We start from the raw sequence: 19,114 nt of genomic DNA, 5'->3' as shown, positions 1-19,114 counted from the left end.
GAGTTGATAAAGGGAACAAAAGCAAGGCAGGTTTTTCCAGAGGATTTTTAAAAAAACAGGTGACAGCTCTAGTGGCAAAAAAAATGGATAGGTAGGATAGCCATCATATCTGTAGATAAATTTCAGAGGTGGCAAATAAACAATGAAGGATTCACAGGGCTGTGATGTGATATTGAAAATCCATCACTGGCTTGTGCTTGGGAAAAAGTGCTGTTAGAGTGGTTGATCTGGGACCTGGGATTTGTGATGAGAGTTAACTCTTGAGAAGACATCTATTTGGCTAATTGTAAGTCTTAAATTTGCCATGAGCTGATCATAAGGTAAACTGTTGACTCACTGGGATAAAAAGAGCCTAGAAACACAGAACTTTGTTGCAGAAAGTTGTACCAGCACTCTTATAACTAAAACATGCTGAGAAAGATGAAATATTTTTTACAGGTTTGGCTGAGAGGGAAATAGAACTAAATATAAACAAAATACCCTGAGACAGAGTAACAGTCCATGGGATATTTTCATACTGCCTGGCTTAATACACTGATATGTTACAGAGGTTCTGACCCAATAATAATCAAATCAAGTTCATATTGCATATGAGCTCAAAGGAAATTACTATTCTAAAGAAGCAGGAAACAGACCAGGATATCATAGTCTTAGGGGAAACAATGACAAAGAAAATATTATAAAACTTATTGTCTCTTGGATGGTATCTGGAATGCCAGTAGAATAGTAATCCTACGTGGGGAGCATAAATTAGATGCTGAATGGATAAGTTTGAGGAGATGGGTTCCAGTGTTCAGTTTCAATTATGGTTATAAAGGCAAAAATGAGAAGTCAAATACTGTGATTCCATAAATGGCTAAAGGCAGTGTATTGGCACCCTGTTTTACCAGCCTAAAATGTACCTGGGCTTGACAAGGCTGGTTCTGGAATACTTGAGTTGTTTTTACCAGACTGTGAAATGAGTGAAGACTAGAAGGGATAACTGAAGTTTTCATTAAGGGAATTGGTTCTTTTTCGCAAGCTGGATTACAATGAAAAGAAGGAGCCAACTGAGCACAAGGAAGATACCTTGGCTGTTAATAAAATTAGTTAAACTGAAGTTTAAGTGTAGAGTTGGATGTTGACACTGCTAACAAATGTTAACATTTAAAAAAAATTACCTCAGAACTCAACATGAGATGACCAGACACAAGTTTGGAGTACACTAAACCGGCACAACCTGAATGTTAAATTAGTAGACAACTAAAGTATGTTTGTAAAAGTTCTTTTAAATAGGATATCAAAGCAAGGGATATGAACAGAGACCTGAATCTGGCATTTAGATGTCAGAAGTCCAGGTTGTGTTTTTCTCAGCTGTTTTTAGGGAATGTTAGGAAGTTTGTGATCAATGAACTAGAACTTTTAGTTTGCTCCTTTATGAGCAGGTGGAACTGGCAGCAACTGTTCTGGTATTCAGGTGAGCAAAAGTTGGAATATCAAGAGATGATGGTATGTCTGGGTTTCTGCTTTTCCTCCTTCTAGGACAGAAAGTGGAGACAAAATACGGATTACCAAAATGACTCCTTATATATCTCAGGCAAATAGAAATTGGCTCTTGCATATTAATAGAGAAAATCCATGAAATGTACATCAGTGGAGGAAGGGGGAAAAAATCCTGTTGTCAAATTCTGTAAGTTATTTCGTAACTTCCAGTGGAGTGCCTTTAGAGATGAAGTTAAAACTGCTTTCGCTTTAGACTTAAGCAGAGAAAGATGTTGACATGTCTCTGAGAAATACTGAAAATCAGAAAGAAAGAACTTCAGCCACTTGTACCTTTACAGAAGGAGGTGGGAAGGTTCATCCTATTTCTAGAAATGTCTGTATGGAATAAAAGAAACTGTTCACCAAAAAACTACTGAGAATTTGTGTGAAGGAAATAGGAGAGATTAATAAAAATTCACCTCGATAAAACATGATGCATGGAATAATTATAAACTGTAGAAACAATCAAGCTCCTTTTTGATGACAGAATTACAAGGCAGTGTATGAGGCTGCTTTGACTACTGGTACAATTTTGTGCAATGTCTCATTTTGGTCTACAAAAGCACACGTGGCTATGCATAATAATAGAATTTTGAGGGCTTTTTTTTAATTTTTTTTTTCTTAACATTACACTTCATTGTCCTTTTGATGTAAGTTTGCATTGCACTTCCTCACAATCAGAGACTTAATGCTACATGGATTCAGTAGAACACTAATGACTTGTCATTGTTTCCTGCTTTGGAGTTTCTTTCCTCCTGAATAAAACTAGTTGTACAAATATCTTTTCAAAGAAAGTGGTTTTTCTGATATTGAACTGATGGAGAAATCCAAAAAGCCTGTGTGCACCAACTAGGTTTATAGCGAGAATTTGGAATGTAAGGTGCCAAAGTTTTTGAGTGATACAGTCAATGCAAATACCTGAAATCTAAACTAAGCATTGTTTTAAAACCCTGCTGCATGTTCCCTCTATTTTAGGCCATAACTTCTGTGCAGAGGGACACAGGTGTGGTGAAAATTCAGAGTGCAAGAACTGGAACACAAAAGCTACTTGTGAATGCAAGAACGGTTATCTCTCTGTCCAAGGGGACTCTGCATATTGTGAAGGTAAACAAAATATTCAGAGACCCGTTCTCTGAACAACTTATTCAAAAACTTAATATGAAATAAATGGTAGATGAATGAATTTCATTGCAAAGTTGGGTTTCATGGTGGTGAATATCACGGGGACCCTTTTTGTGTTCATAAATAGGGACTGAAGGTTACAAGTGGTGCTGGGCCACCCTGTTCATAGGCATATTTCACTGCTGCAGTTGTCTTTGCACACCATGGTCACGCCGTCATGACAAATTTTGAACCACTCTTTTTCAGACAGTAGTACCTGCCTTCTAAAATGTTTTCTAGAAAACAGAGCCTTTATAAGATGCATTGATTTAGGAAGTGGGAATTCCGCAGGCATTTGTAAGAACAGTAAGTGTGAAGGAGTACTGAGGCTGGGATATAAAAATGATGACCTCCAGTCCTTCCTGAAGTACTTCTGTGGGACAGGTACTTTACTGAAATGGTTTTCCTATGATACATAAGAGACCTATTTCTGAGAAGATTGTAGCTGAGGTAGTTCTGTTCATGTGTTATGCCATCACAGGAATGAATGCAGTGGAGTATTACTCTCCTTTTTTCTTTCTCAGAGTTTTCCAGAGCTTGTTATTCATAGCTGTGATGTACTTCTTGAAAAATGAATTGATGATTCAATATATACCACATTCCTTCCTGCCTTTGCATTGTGGGCTGGGTTTTTTTTTAATACCCTTGTATGTAAGGCTGCAGTATTTAATCTTTTGACCATCTTAGGAAGTTTTTGAGCTACTCTGTAAAAATATTTCCCTAGATTGTTTTTGTAGTAGTACTGGTGATGGAAGGGGATGGTGTTTGTGACAAGCTGTCAAAATACAACATAAGAATTGAATTACTGAGGTCTAAGGATGAAAGAAAAGAAAAAAGACATATGTGGATTGTGCTTAAATGATCCTGCATTTGTAAAAGGGCTTTTTAGTGTATGCAAATGAACAGGATGGCTTGAAATAACAGTTTATAAATGTGTTCAGTAAAGAGCAGCTTTAAATCTTATGGTATTTAGTCATTGCTCTACAAACAATAATTTGAATGGTCCTTTATATGCACCTTCAGTGGCTGGAAAAACAGTTCCCACGTGTGTTCTTAAAGGTAGGCAGCAGTTATATTGTGTATAGAGAGGAACTTTCTTGTACAAAAACCTGAACATCTACAAGGACTTCTTGGACATCAGGAGACAGGCTGTTTATTAGCTATGAAAAATAATCCAGTATTAGCTGGAGTCTTTTTTGCTGTTTTAAGTCATGACAGTGCTTAGTATTTCTATTTACCTAGACACAGACTGTCTTTTTTTTTTTTTTTTTTTTTTTTTCTTTCTCCCTTTTTTTTTTTTTTTTTTTTTCCCCCCTGTGGAAGAAATTTAAACATCTTCACCCAAGCAATTTTGAAGATATTGGCAGTACATTAGTGGTAGTGATGGTGGATAAAAGAGCTTTTTAAAAGAAATTAGCAGGAACTGCAACATAGCTGGGTCTGTGCTGCATAAATTTTCAGAAGGGCAAATTAAATCCCTGATTTGTGTGTGATGCTTTAGGCAATAGAACGAACAGCTGCTTTTTCTGCCTGAGACTGTAGAATAGAGGAGTGTTGCTTTCTGCATTTTATGAAATTATTTATTTGCTAGAAGGAGTGTAGTTCTCTGGAGGTAACACAGAAGAGAGGCCCTTGAGCAAGGGTAGCCACAGACTGACAGATTGATTAGCCAAGAGGTGACTCCTTTCAGCCCTATGAAGAACTTCCTTTCACTCCTCAGAATAGCTTTCTGCAAAATTTCTTTTTCTGTCTCTCCAATCTCATTCCTCTCATCCGCATGTTTAGTCTGCTAAATAGAATCATTTCATAGTTGGCTGTACAGTAGTCTCAAATAGATGGGGAAGCAGTGATTTAAACAAATGAGGACAAAGCCATGTGTCTGATGGTACAGTTTAGCAGGAGGTTGATACAGTATAGGGGTGGATTTTCTCTTTTACTGTTTTGAATTTCTCTGTGTAAGAATTAAATACTCAAAACACCTGAGCAACAAATACTAAGTGTACAAAACACCCTTGGTAGCAAGGAAGATCTCATGCTCAGCAGTAGATCTGAATTTGTCTTTATCTTTGCTATGCCTTTAAACTTAACACATGTAAGATTACTCTTTCCTTTGAGATGGAAGATTAAATTATTTCAAACTCATGATATGTGCTGGTAAGTGGCACCTTAGTTTAGACTGCTCCAGATCATTAACTTGGAGCATTCCAGATTTCTTATCTCTTCCAGTGTACTTGAAATAGTTGTGCATGTGAATTGTGATGTATAGTATTATTTTACCTTACCTATAATTTTAGTGTTATTTCTGCTTGCTCTTACTCACACACTTTTCTCTTGCTGGAGTTTGGCATCATTTTAATTTTGTAAGATTTTTGAAGTATTGTGTTTGATTCTGCTCTGCTTTTTGATAAGTATTTATCTCCTTTTTAAACTTTGCATACTCACAGTAGCACTACAGTGGAAAAAAGAATTAAAAAGATTCTAACTTTTATTGGAGAACTGGCATCAACAAATTTGTAAAATAAATAATAAAAACCTGAGAGGCTTTCACTATTCATTCTCAGCAGCTACTTTTCAAGTACTTAGAAGCTTCTTATGTCAAGATGTATATATGAGATAACCACTCACTATATGCATTCCATTTTTGAAATAACATGTATTCAGGAATGACAGTTTCTGAAAGCAAACAAGTAAATGAAGGTTGTGATAAATGAAGGAGATAAGTGGAGATTCTCTGTGTTATATAAAAGCAATGTATTTTACTTAGAAACAGAAAAGTTGGGCTTTTTCTGCTTTTCTGACATTTGGCTGCTTTTCTTGCATATGTAAGACTTAATTACAGCATTGGTCATTTGAAGAGAGATGTGTAGAAACATTTCTCTTAATCATATGGTCTGAGGTTTACCTGTTGAAACCCTGGAAACTCAGATTTTAAGGTTTCAGTATATAGTAATATATAAGGGGCAATATAGAGGATTTAAGGCATTCTCTAAGTCCTTCTTCACCTCGTTCTTCTTGGTTTCAGGTGTTTTTTTCTAATTGGGTGAAAACGGCCTGCAGTGCAGGCCTTGGGTGGTCATTATTGGGTTAAAAGCATAAATAATATAGGTGTCATCTTGTTATTGGGTGATGAGTGTTTAAAGATCTTAGAAAGAGTCAGAGGTACTCCGTTTTCTACCTTGCTAGTTAGAGCTCACAACTCGTGAGACTGTGCTATACATAAGATTTAATAAACACAGAGTCCAATCATGAAACTGTGACTCCCATGTATTAATCCCGGCTCTGACACCAAGATAAAAACCCCACATTTACCTGCAGCTGTGGGTAGTTAGGCACAAACATTGTACCAGTGTCCCTTTATCTCTGTCACGTATACCTGGACGGTTGGACCCCTTTGAGTTTCCTCAAGACCCTGCCCTGATGACGACTTGATAGAGAGAGGCAGCCTTGATCCAGTTGTCCAGAAACTGAATTTAATAATGCCAAAACAACAAACAATAAGGTGTACACTGTATTTGGAGTGAACTGGAACAAGACAGTAACAAGGGGCAAAGTGCTCAAGGCCAGGGTCAGACAGAGGTATTTATACATCCTGGTGTGGGGAGGAGTCAAGGCAGGGTCTGAGGGAAGGGTCCAATAGGGGAGAATGATTAGGAATATTAAAATTCCTGCACCAAAAATCAACCTACGGTAACTCAAAAAACGAGGAACTTTCTAGCAACAGTTTACACACTTGAACTGAGGGAACATGTGAATAAGCCTCTTGCTTACTGTACTTAGAAAGACGTTTCCCAGGCCATAAGTCCAGGGTTTTCCTCTTCCCTGGGGAAACCACTTTTTACACATGGATAAATCCTGGGAATCATTCAAGTGAGCTAGCCAAGTGCAAGGCCTGCAGAACTTCAGCGTTCCAGTTGCAGCGGTGTGTGCACACTTGCAGCTCTGGCTTCTCAGGACATGACAGATGGACACCTGTGCTGGGCACTGGAAGTTGCCTGTGTATTAGTTCCACGTGGGGCAGCAACTTGTGGCAAAACCAGGACCAAAATGGGGAATCCATTTGAGTCTGTCTGATGCTGATTGTTCCACATGTGTTGTGTGATGTGTGCAGCAGGCCTGCAAATGCTTACACATATATGTACTTCTTCAGAGTTGAAACAACTCTACAGTCTGTGACTGCTTTGTAAATAATAGGACAGTACTGCGAATTAAGAGACAGGAAAGTGTCAGCCCATGAAGTCTGAAGCTCAAAGATGATAAAGAAAGGAAAATCAAGCCTCATCAGCTGAAAGCCAGGCTTGTTGCTAGCTAGCTTGCTGATGCTCACTTTTTAGATGCTAACAGGCAAAGGGCCATCTCTTCTGAAAAGAATTTCTGCTATATATTTCAAAGGGGAAAAGAATAATATTTCTCTGCCACATTTCAGCTCCCCATGCTTTATTACCTTCTTTGCTTGAAACATTTACAGCCCCTTCCTACATTCGAAGTTATGTTGGTGCAAAAGTGATTTTTTCCATGTTGCTGTTGAGATCTGATCCATTCAGAGTACTGCTAAAATCTGAAGTGGAATAGATAGCACAGGACAAATACATGCTGCTTCTCACTGACAAGAGTGCATGGAACAAGAAAATCAGTATTAAGTTTAGCCATCCTTTATTGCCCCCAAGAAGCATCTCATAAAAGTGGTGCAGTGGCATACCACAAGGTGTCTTGTCATGTTGCACAGCATGTGCTCAGCCAGTGTCACCAGAGAATGGTCTGCAGTTACAGGTGTCATATAAGGAAAGATCCATTGACTAAAGTGGATCTGCAAGATGAATATTCTCATTTTATGACTGTATTATATTCTTTCCCTATGTACCTAAGTATGCTCTCTAGGATGATTCTTGTAAGACCTGACTTTCACTTTGGTGCTGTTACATCAGCTAAAAGAATGATGGATGAAATAGCTCAATATTTGTGAAAATTCATTCAATTTTTGAACTTGACAGAATGCTCTAGAAGCACAAGTGATTTTCAGAAGGAAAATGACTCAGTTGCTCTTTCCCTTCTGTGCTCTGAAAATGCTATTTAATCTGTTGTTAACAAATTATTGCTCATTTAAAAAAAAAGTCGCATAAGCTCTGAAATGCTAGCCAAATTCGGAAAATCTGCCTACGTTGTGCTGTAAGGAAGAGTTATGATAATTTTACTAGGCTTGGCAGATTTTGGGAAGATGAAATAAAGACGAATGAAAGCTTAGGGAGAAAATGGAGTGCTCATTTTCCACTGAGCATGGATCCAAGCATGCGGCATGGGGGCCTGGCAGAATATCTGCCTGGTGTGCTTGAAATCTCAGGACTCTGTTGCTAGCTATTGTAAAAATAAAATCATATTTAATTTCCATGTAATTTGCAAGTACGTTCCAGACACATACAGTGGTCTTTATTGCTTTCAGTTTCTTTTCTTTTGAACTAGATACCACATGTAGTCAGGAAATTCTTTACAGAAAGATAGATTCGTAAATATATTGAAAACATCTGTTCTGAAGGTACATTTAGTGAAGGTTTTGTCGGAAAATGTTTGTTTTCTGAAAGTCACTTAGAAAAAACATTACAACACACAGAAGATGAGGTTTTTTTCCCCATTATTGCAGAGATCAGGAAAAATCAACCTTTTTTAGAGTAAAGATTTAGTTCCAAATATAAAGACATAACTAACAGCATGCTTTAGTGAGAAAAAAAGTTAACTTCTATTGCAAAACATAGTGGAACAAAAAAATCTTTCATCATATAGTGGGGATTCTGTTGTAGTTTTGAGGATGAGAGAGCTTCATAAAGCTTACCTCTAATATTTAATCCTTTGACTCACCACATTCTGTGCATAAATAACTGTTCAGTGTGCAGAACTTTTCTCAAGTTGTTTGAACTGGAAAAGAATATACCCAGTCCTGCATATTGCCCTCAGAGTAGAAGTCTGCTGGCAATCCACTGAGTTTTCACAGCTGGTGTTTTTCTTGCTTTATAAAATAAGGTGAATTTTATTGAGTTTCCCCCTCCTCCTCTGTACTGATTTCACTGCAGCTGTTCTAATTTCACCACACTGTGGCTTGGGATGTGACATTAACATTATGTGGTACCATATAAACCTTCTGTGTGGCAGTGATGTACAACTGTGGTTTTGGATGGTGTCCATTGACTTCTGGGTCAGCTTTTAATGATAATCCTTCTGCTTGCTGTACTCTCAGAAAACCTGCATCACAAGATGTCTGTTCCCTGCAGATGTTGTTCTGTGTGCTATGATAAACTTACATTCTGTGCATAGGTGTGAGGATACAGATGCATACACAGAACTGTGCATGCTTCAGGTAATTTCATGAAGTTAAGGAATTGGGACAAACATTGACAGTAAATGCGCTGATTATTTTTTCTTTAAGCGGAATCCATAGGAAGGGGGAAGGCAGAAAAATCTAAAAGTGTCACGGATCATCATCTCTGTCTCAAAGACAACATTAATGGCAGTGTTTCAGTTGGGACAAAGTCCTCAGGGAGATTTACGAAGCAAAACCTAAAATCACCCCTGCAATGCCAAAACCTGCAAACAACCCCTCCACCCGCCTTTTATAAACGTGTAACTTGATACCAGGTTGCTTTTTTAAAAGTTGGCAATTTCTTTGAAAGACACTTGTTAACTTCTTTTTAAAGATTTCACTTACCTGACAGTGTCAAATTTAAACTTCTACTATGTAAGTAATTCTGTTTATCAGTGAAAGTCACTTCTGGTGATACAATACAAATAATACATTTCTCCTGCCTACTGTTTCCACAGAGAGAGACTTTTTATTTAAAATTATACCCTTAACCATCACATGAACTCAGATTCATCTTGTATAACATGATCAAAAGGCAGACACTTGTCAGTTGGTGTCCTGCCTTTGTGGGTATATGGACTTTAATAAATGAGACTGCAGATTCCTTGTGCTATGAGTTGCTAGTGGAGGAGACTGAATTACAACCAAAACAGACCCTTTCCCTCTCAAGTTCATTGCATGGTGGTAAATTCAAGGCAGAGATTATATTGTTGCCAGTGGACAGAAAGATTTTGAGCAAAATACTAAAATTTTTATCCTAAGAAGATTCAAGGGTCTGTTGGAAGGTGATGTTTGTGCCTTACGTGGCTCTAGGTAGATTATTTCTGTTTCCAAAGCTGCTTTTATGTTTACAAGTTAATTAGTTTAAAATCATATTCTAGCTACAGAAACCTGGAAAGTGGAATTACTTGCCATCCCCTGGAGTACCTTTAGTTCTTTTGGTGTAATGTCATACTGAGATTTATATGAAAATAAATTCTAATTTCTAATAAGGTAACCATATGTTTTGGTCTTCTTGTAATAAAGTGTCATAAATAATTATGGCTCTCAAGGAATTCAGGCTTGCAACTGTCAGTTCTTGTGTTAGTAACTCACATTGGAACAAATTATAATCATTGCCATTAAAGGAAAAAAAAATCCTCACCCCTTCAGATGGCAATGAAAATCCTGCTCTGAGGCTGTTGAGATTTTTGTTCACTTGAAGAGATTTGGGATCTTGTGTCCCCAAATCAACAAATGTTCTTACATGTTAGGGCTGCATTCTTCTGAATTGTACAGGATATAATTTGATAGATGTGTTAATGATAACCCAGTGCCATGTTGTTGGCTACTAGTCATAGTAGAATCTGACTTAAAAGCTGACCAGGAGGAGAAGAAAAGGCTATTGCATGTTCCTTCAGTGGCAGTGTAATTACCCTTTTCACTGTCATGACCCCTCGTTGTGTGCAGAATGGAAGCTTCAGACAAAGTTTATTAGAGAAGCCTTCCTCTTTAGTCAGGAGGTGCAGAAAGGGCCCCCTTGCTTTCTAAACTCCTTCTCAGAGAAGAATCTGGGTGCAGCTGGATCCAGACTTGGCACCAGACTTGGTTGGAGGTTTGAGTCCAAAGGATTGTGTACGTGTAATTGAACCTTAATATAACTTTGTTTCACATGGTTAGGGATGGCAAGCCAGATATATTTATATAAAAATAAATGATTTATCATGATAGTGCTTAGACTAAAAGATTTTAATCAGAATTATTTACTACACAGCAAAGGTAGCTGTGACTACTAGAATAGAATAGTGTAGGAGAAGGGAATACAGGTGACCTTGCCTCTGAAAAATAACAGCTGTGTTAATTACCCAAAACAGCCTCCCCACTGATGAGTCACAGCTACCTCCAATAAAGGTAAGTGTGATAAAAGGGAGTGGGTTTGCTGGTAAGGGGGAATCATCATGGAGGAGAAACCTTGAGGATCATGAGTGGGGAATCATGAAGAAGAAGGAGGATCCTGGGGAGAGAGAATCACTGCTGTGAGGTCAGTTTGGGTCTGCAGTCAGAGCCTGTTGTTGGAACCTGCAGACACAGTCCAGCTGGGTAAAAGCCTGCAGTCAGAGTCTGCACACTGATACCTGCAGTCAGAGTTTAGCAGGAAATAACTAGCAGTCAGAGGCTGCAAGGGAAGCCTCCAGTAGAGATTGCTGCAACCAGTCAGTGAATAGCTGGAGTCAGGATGGTTGAGCTGCAAAGGGGAATAAACCAGGGCCCTTTTCATGCTGTAATAAACAAGAAGTCTGTGTCTTGGCTCATTTCTACCCTCTGACAAGAGGGCTGCTGCAACAGTATAATGCACTATTTTTGAAGCAATACTGAAGGTACTATATTAAAGTGAGCAAAAGCAATTATTCAATAGAGATTGATGTTACTCACCCATACCAATGACTGTGGGCACATCTCTTTTGCTCCCCCTTCAGGATGTCCCCACTCGGGAGGACTCGCACACACTCCAAGGAGGCATGTGTTGGAAGGCCTTGCCATTAAAGAGTGGGATTGGGCTTTTATAGGTCACAAAGTGACCATCAGTCACGACTGTCCTGACCAGCTTTGTCAGCCCAGCATCTCTGCTTATCAGTGGTATCACTGTTGGTTCCTTTATCAGGTACTTCGCCAGGTCTGCCACATCTTCATCTCCCTGTCAGGAGGTTGAACAGTCAGGCTGGTTCCAGCATTATTCAACACCAAAAGCAGCAGGAGCCCCCTTCTTCTGCCACAGACAGCTCTGTAAATAGGGCACTGTTCCAGTTGTTCTACCCCCACTCCAGGCAGAGCATCCTGCTGCACCTTTACAGCAAATTATCCCCACAGCTGTTCCAGCACTGAAACAGGGAGAAATTCATGCAATCAGTGGGGGGGGTATGTGTGTCCTCCACCCTGTCAGCAGAAAGAGCTTTTGCTGGTCTTTACTCATTAAGCCCTTGTATTGATCCTGATATTTCCAACTTTTTTTTCAAATTATGATACAGTATAGCTCATGTCACATTCCCGCTAGCATCAGTGAAAAAAGGAAACATTTGAAAGAGTTTTTGGTGGAATTCTGATGATTTAAGCCTGGTAAGTGCTTGCATCAAACATCTGGCAGCAAAGGAAAGAAAAAAAATCAGCATTGTTCTTCTGGTGATGATCAGAAGTTTGCTTGTGTTTGAGCTGGACTGAAAAATACTGAGAAATGTTTGTATATAATGAGGAGGTTTTGCTTGGACTTGGATGGGAGCCACTTACTAGGACTTTCATACAAATTGCTAAAAACCTTAGGGTTGAGGTGCTGAAGTTCTGTCTTTTAAAAATTCTAAAGCATAACTGGAATAGTTAAAAAAGTGATGTGTGTGCCCATATGTGTTTATGTATATATGGGGAATGGAGTTTTCCCATTGCAACACAACAACCTTTAGTTACCTGGGGTCTGATAGCTGCATCTCTCTCAGGGGCTTGTGAAATTCAAAAGGGAGCATAGAAAACCTCCAGTTAACTTTCAACCTAATTTTTTTTTTCTGATTCTGTCATCTTGACCTGCATCAAGAGCACTGGAGGGTCATTTCAGATGCTGTTGAGTCTCTGTGGTTACCTTTTGCAGTGCTTGGGTTTACAGAAAGGGCAATTATTTTGCATTGTTTATTGTCTTGAACTGAGAAAAAGAGTCTTTTTAATGCTGGCACTTAAATTTTTTTCAGCTACTTTGAAGAAACTTAATGTGTGGATTTGGTGCTCAGTCTGCTTCTCTGTTACTCTTAAGAAATGATCTCGGAGCATGGAGTCCCTTTTCCAAATGGAAGTTCTCACAGCCAGTTTACAGATAACATGTTGGATTGGGCTTGATTCTGACTGTGTGAAATTGCCTGTTGTAAATGATGTCATCTGCCTGTTTCAAAGCCTGTGCGGGCAATAGTAGAGCAACAGATCCGGTTTTAAGGCTGCCTAAATGTTGGCATGGGTGGGTCAGAAGAGGGAAACAAATGCACTTGTCCTACAGAAGGATCTGTTACAGCCTGAAATGAACACCCTCTACCCCCCTCAATTTTGAGAACATAAGAAAAAAAAACAGATTTGCTGGAGAAACCCAGGATGTGCAGGACAGTGATGTATGGCTAGAGAATGTAGAGACTGGAGGTAACAGATGCAGTGAAATGAGTGTAGAAAATCACTTTGTTCAGGTTTGTATATGGATGTTAGGGATCTTGGGAAAAAATAGCATTAAACTCCTCAGGAGCTGTTCTCATTGCCATGGTGCCTCAAAGAAGTGTTTTTGAAAATGCTTTTAAGCAATTTCAGTTGCTTGGGTACAAGTGTCTGAGGCTGTGATGGTTCCTGAAGAGATGCTGAGCCAGAAGTGGGGAGTGACCCTGAGGACACTGTGGCACTTTGCCTGGCTGTGAAGCCACAGCACCCCACCGTGGGAGAAGGTAACAGATGAGGAGAGTGACACCTTTACAGAGAAGCTGAAAATGAAAGGTGAGGGCTTTGGGGAGCCAGGAGACTTACAGTGCCCAGGCTCTATAATACAAGTCAAAATACAGCAGCTTTACTGCATCCAGAAAAGAACATCTAGCAGATACTCTGTGTTAATCAGTTGTATGATTAATCTTAAAGGATTTACTCTACCTGAAGTTAGTTGCAGAAGAAAACCAAAAAGGGAAACAAACCAAACAATTGCTCCTTTCTCCCCACAACTGTTGTGGATTTTTTGTTTTTGAAACCGCTGAAAGAAATTAGGATTTTATTGTTCAGTAGAAAAAACCCCAACAAGCAAAACACCAAAACCAAACAGAAGATATTATTTGGCTTATTATAAAAATATCTTTTAAAGTTATTTTTAATAGCAAATATGTTTTGCCCTTGGTGATAACATAGCTGGAGGCTGCTTCAGTAAGTTTTAGCTATTGTCTTTTCCTTTTATGTGAATATATTTTGTTTCCAGAAGAAGGTAAACAAAATTGGTTCTAAAAGTACAATAGTCTCTAAACCCATGACAATTGTCAGTTTACAGTGACACATTCTTCCCTGCAAGATTTAGTAAGAGTCTTACTGATTTGGTTCTGGGTATCCAAAGTTAATGCGCATGTGAAAAACAAAGCACAGAAGTTAAGAAATTATTGGAAAAGACATTATTGCTAACCTCAGGCTTTGCTATTTGGTTTGCTCTCTACTCTTTTTTTACTATTTCAGCATGAATATTTTTCATCCTTGACCAGCATTTCTCCTTACGGCTTCTGTTCAGATAATTTGGAAATGAGTTGTATGCTGATGGTCCAGGCTATGTCTGTATTAAGTGCAGTCTATTCTGAATTTATTAGAAGGCATTGAGCTTTTGACACTATCCAGATGCAGCAGGGATACACTGGCATATAACAATTTTAATATATTTGGACAATTTTAGACAACAAATTTAATGTATATAGACATATATCTTTTATGTGTTTGCATCAAGTTTTATTTTCAAATAAAAATTCAGTTACTTGGGTTTTTGGTTTTTTTCAATGCAGGTCATTTATGGAAACACATTTATAGATTTATTTAAGCAAAACAACAACATATTATTTATTGTGTTGTGTGAGGGGATGTATTTGAATTGAAACTAAAAATAAGACTGCTTTTTTCCACTGCATCATTATAGTAAGAAGGGGAAGCTGGGCCCACTTGTATTTAAGATCTGTGTGTTTAGTGGTGTGTATCTGGGCAGGTTTGTCTGGTTTGGATTATTGCGTGGAAACTGGGATAATAGTGGTAGCAGCATCCTTTGTTGTTTTGCCAGGGTATTGTGAAGTTTACTGGATGCAGGTACTTTATAAAGAACAGCACAATAATACCATAAAATCAGTCAAAGTAAGTGTAGAAAAGTAATCAAACTGCTTATGTAGCAAGAAATAAGTTGTTGGGGGTTTTTTCCAGTTTTATTTTCTAAATGTTACTGGCAGCTGAGAGCAGATGTTCTCTAAAATATTCATGTACAGATTTAATTTTTAGAAAGAGAATTCCTCTTAGTCTGTAAGATTTTTGACAGAGAAATCAATTTCATTTAGGTAGGTAGCTGCCTCTAAAAAAAATCTCAAAAAGGTATTTTTCTAATACATCTACCCTTATTTAATGATTTGCTTCTGGTACTTGTATCTTTTTGGAGACTGGTAAAAAGAGTTGTAAAAAAATTAGAGTGAAGCTTTGATTTAAAGAATTGAAATCAGTACAAATGTATGTAGCATCTACAAAGGTAGTCCTTATATTGATGTGAGTTTCCTGTTGATTTGCTGACTCTTATAATAGTTTTAGTATTTGGTGTTTTTTTTCCAAGGAAGATATCTTCTCATTTTTCCAGTTGGTGTATCAATTCTTCATGTCCAAGGGGTAAATTTCAAAATATCCTTTAGGTGTTCACTTGAAAAATTTTCAGTGACTGTTCATATTACTTTCTTTTGAATTTTAATTTCTAAATTAGAATCTTAGTTTTCTTTCCTGCTATGGATATTTTCTGATTAATTGCATTATATTAACCTATATTTTTATTGCTTCTGTTGAAGATGTTTGCAGTGTTTGTATCTTGCCTTGTGTTTGTCTTGTCCTGAACCCACTTGCTGGAGCGGTATATGCCTTATATGCATGAGGCATATAACATGCCCCTGTAGGGATCACAGTGCTTAATAGTAGAAAATTATTTTCTCTTCACTTACAGGCTTAAGAAAGTGTTTAAAAAGAACTGGGATAAAATTCATAATGCAAAAATGCAAACACCTTTTTGTCTCTCATCTTCCTGAGGATTGTTTACTTCTCATTTTCGTTTTATTATTTTGTTTCCCCGATTCTTATGACTCATATTTTCCCTTCAAGCTTTCACCAAAGGCTGTGTCTGTACCTCTTGGTAGCTGTTGGTACTGAGATGATTCTATGAATATACAGTAACATCTTGTCTCAGTTTGGAAAGACAGGTGTCAGCCAGGGAAAGCTGAAGCTTCCCTTGGAATGGACAATGTAAACCCCCTCCCTCCAAATTATTGTAATTTTGCAATTAAGGGGCTTTCAGGCAAAGATATGGGAATAGAAATAACAGTTCTTAACTAGGAATATTAAAAATAAAAATGTAGTAGTACAAAACAAACAAACATCTTAGAAACACTGACAGAGTCAGAACACCACCTGACACTCTGTTGGTCAGGGTGTTGGGAGCAGTCCAATTAAGTACTCTTGGAGTGACAGATATGGTTCTGTTTGAGCAGAGATGATCCTGTAGAAAGGTCCATTGGTGGCAGGACAGGTCCAGTCTTCCTCTGGGAATCCAGAGGAAGCAGGCTGTCGTGGTGTTCTGAATCTCAGGTTTTATCCAGGTAGGAATGCTTGTCTCCTCCCCCTGGGTGGGGCATCTCCCAATGGAATGATGTAATTTTTTCAGTCATGCAGTGAGCCTTGATGGACCATTAACAGCAGATATTCCCTGGAGGGGGGATAGGTTGTGGGAGAGATAAGAAAACATCTCCTCAACTGGTTTCAACAGATGGCAAATAGAATACACCCTTTTGGTTACATATTGCAACCCAAGACACATCTTCAGCTTTGAATGTGAGGGGGTGTTGGCTCAGACACATGCTGTGTTGTGCAAAAACAGAGAACATGCTACTTGCAAGGAGTTGGAAAAATCCCTATCTGCTGGGCGGCTGGCTCTAGGCATAGGCACAGCAGGATTTTCCTGGGGCAGCAGGTTGGCCAACTGTTCCCTCTGCTTGCCCTGTGCTGGTGCCAGGACTCTGTGCCTGCTGGTGTTTCTGCTTCTCGGGGAGGAGGGCATGAAGTTAGACCTGCTCTTCGAGGCGGGTGTTCAAGGGAGTAGCTGATGCCATTCCCCCTCTTTCTGTTCCCTCAGGAGAAGATCACTGAGGGTTTTGTTCCCTAACTCCTGAGTCCCCCCATCTGTGAGGCAGTAAAACACAGTTTTGTGCAGAGTTGGTTTCAGTTGGTTCCAGTGTCAAGACTGTCTTGTTAGTTGGTTTTCTGTTGGAACCCTGGTCACTGAAAATTTTAGACTTTCTGTGCTGACTGGCACTGACCCCCAAGAAAACACTGCATTTCACCTGAGGCCTTGGAAGAGGCTTCCAACATTGACTGATAGCACTGAGATTATGGTGGGAGTGTGAATAGAAGTGTGTGATATCACAGGGTGGAAAACTTAGAGTTTAAGGGTTTAGAATATAATATATATATATATAAAGCAAGATGGAGGTTTTAGGGCAGAGGCCAGTCCTTCTTTTTCACATTCTTCTTCATGGGTCTGGGTGGTATTTTGTAATTGGATAGAAAAGTCCACATTGCAGGCCACAGGTGGTTGGTTATTGGGTTAGAAGTAAAAATAATTGAGGTGTCATTTCATAATTGGACAGTTTGATCTTAAAAGGCCTTGTAAAGAGATAGAGACAGAGGCATTTTTTACTTTGTTAGCTAGAACTCACAACCTGTGAGGCTGTACTATAGATAAGAATTAATAAACATCTGAGTCCGAACATGAACACTGTCTCTCGAGCATTTAATCCTGGCTCTGGGAGGAAAAGAAGGTAAGAAACCTACAGTTGGCATATATGAAGATGCGATGGCAGCCTGAGTTTGTTGCTGATGCATTCCCGCCTCCAGGAGCAGGAATGATCCTGTTTAGTTTTTGTCCACAAAGTTCTTCCTTACTTCTAGAATTTGGGCACTGTTTTCCACTGCAGATTTCTTAGGCTAGAGGAGCTTTTGCCCTGCTTACATGGACTTGTATTGTTATTTAACTGACAAGATGGGAAACCAGGCAAATCTGTGTGAAGATAAAGATCATTGTTAAAAATTGGAATCTGTGTAACCCATTGGGCTGGTTCAGTCTCTTAAGACACCAGTTGTGGAGGGCCAGGTTCATGCATCTGAGTTATTTCCCAGGTAAGCACTTTGTTTCACTGGAATGATACAATATCTGTTTAAGTACCACTGTTCTGATCATGAAACATTTCCTTCCTTTACTTGGGCACAAGTGACATTAACCTTTGAAGGTCAGGCCTTCTGCTCTGCTCTGGAGGGTTTTTTAACCCATTACCCCTTTGGTGACTTCATTTGCTTTTCAACTTTCAGTCTAGTTAGCTCAATCAGTGCTGTTGTGAAAAGGTCAGTGGTAATCTGAAGTGCATCCAGGTTGTGGAAGAACATAAGGCACAATTTTCAGTTGCTCTTTTCTATGAAAATCAGTTCAGAACCTGACGCTGACACTGGGCATGGTTTTTGTCTGATGATTTTTCTGTGCAAACAACAATATCAAATTTGGCTAAAACATGGCCTGCCTTGTGGCTGGTGGGCAGCTGATGCTTGACAAGACTGGAGCTGCAGTGTACCAAGGTCCTTTTTAGCAATTAGAGCCTTGCTAATTTTACTTAAAAGGCTACGGAACACTGAATACTATGAAGATGTAGAGCTTTTACTAAACACTGTTTTGGTTGTCAGGAGTACCCAGGTTTGTGTTTTGGGTACACCAGGAGATTGTCATCTCAGTCTGAGAGCTATCAGATTGTGCCAGTCGTTTCTTGGTTTGTATTGGCATTATTGGATATTCAATAATGTGCTGCAGATGATGAATTTGGAGGTGAGCTGAACCATCCTCTCTCATTAAATGTTTGAGACAAATGAATTTTAGTTTCAGATGAATAGATTTTTTTTTCCCTTATTTAACACAATATAAATAACTGGAGCTCTGTACAGCTTGGAACATCTATTTTGCAATTCACATAAATCTTGAAATGAATTAATGAGGAACATGGAAAAGAGGACTGCATCTTGGACACGGGAATCTAATCAATGTGTATTCCCCTGAGCTATATCTGTTTTGTGCTAGGTTCCCATTGATTTTGTAAACAGTTTAGTGTTAGCCCTAATCCCCTTTGAATATAAATCATTCCCTGGTAGTTTCTTCTGTATTTTAATTAAATCTGAACTGACTGGCTTGAGAACTCTTCCTTCAATATTACTACTAAACCAGGTAAATTCTCCCTTATTTTCTTCACAGCCTTACTCTGACCCCTGTGGAATCTGTAAGAATATAGAATTCTCAAG

The 19,114-nt window shown here is 38.8% G+C and overlaps 1 protein-coding gene across 8 annotated transcripts in view; it reads left to right on the top strand.

The window, feature by feature from the left end:
* The window catches only part of NELL1 (neural EGFL like 1), a 305,479-nt gene that overhangs the window by 92,962 nt on the left and 193,403 nt on the right, over positions 1–19,114 (top strand). For 6 of the 8 annotated variants that reach the window (XM_066187494.1, XM_066187495.1, XM_066187496.1 and 3 more), the window contains one exon: positions 2,497–2,625. The exons of the other annotated variants lie outside the window; for them this stretch is intronic. In XM_066187494.1, coding sequence (XP_066043591.1) covers positions 2,497–2,625 — 129 coding nt within the window. The remainder of the gene's footprint in view (positions 1–2,496; positions 2,626–19,114) is intronic. 8 annotated transcript variants of the gene reach the window in all.

Source organism: Chamaea fasciata, unplaced genomic scaffold (genome assembly GCF_029207755.1).
Source record: "Chamaea fasciata isolate MVZ Bird 193981 ecotype frontalis unplaced genomic scaffold, bChaFas1.0.hap1 SCAF_7, whole genome shotgun sequence".
In the NCBI taxonomy this organism is placed as follows: domain Eukaryota; kingdom Metazoa; phylum Chordata; class Aves; order Passeriformes; family Sylviidae; genus Chamaea; species Chamaea fasciata.
The sequence above is the reverse complement of the archived record's forward strand: the minus strand, read 5'-3'. Positions and strand labels throughout refer to the sequence as shown.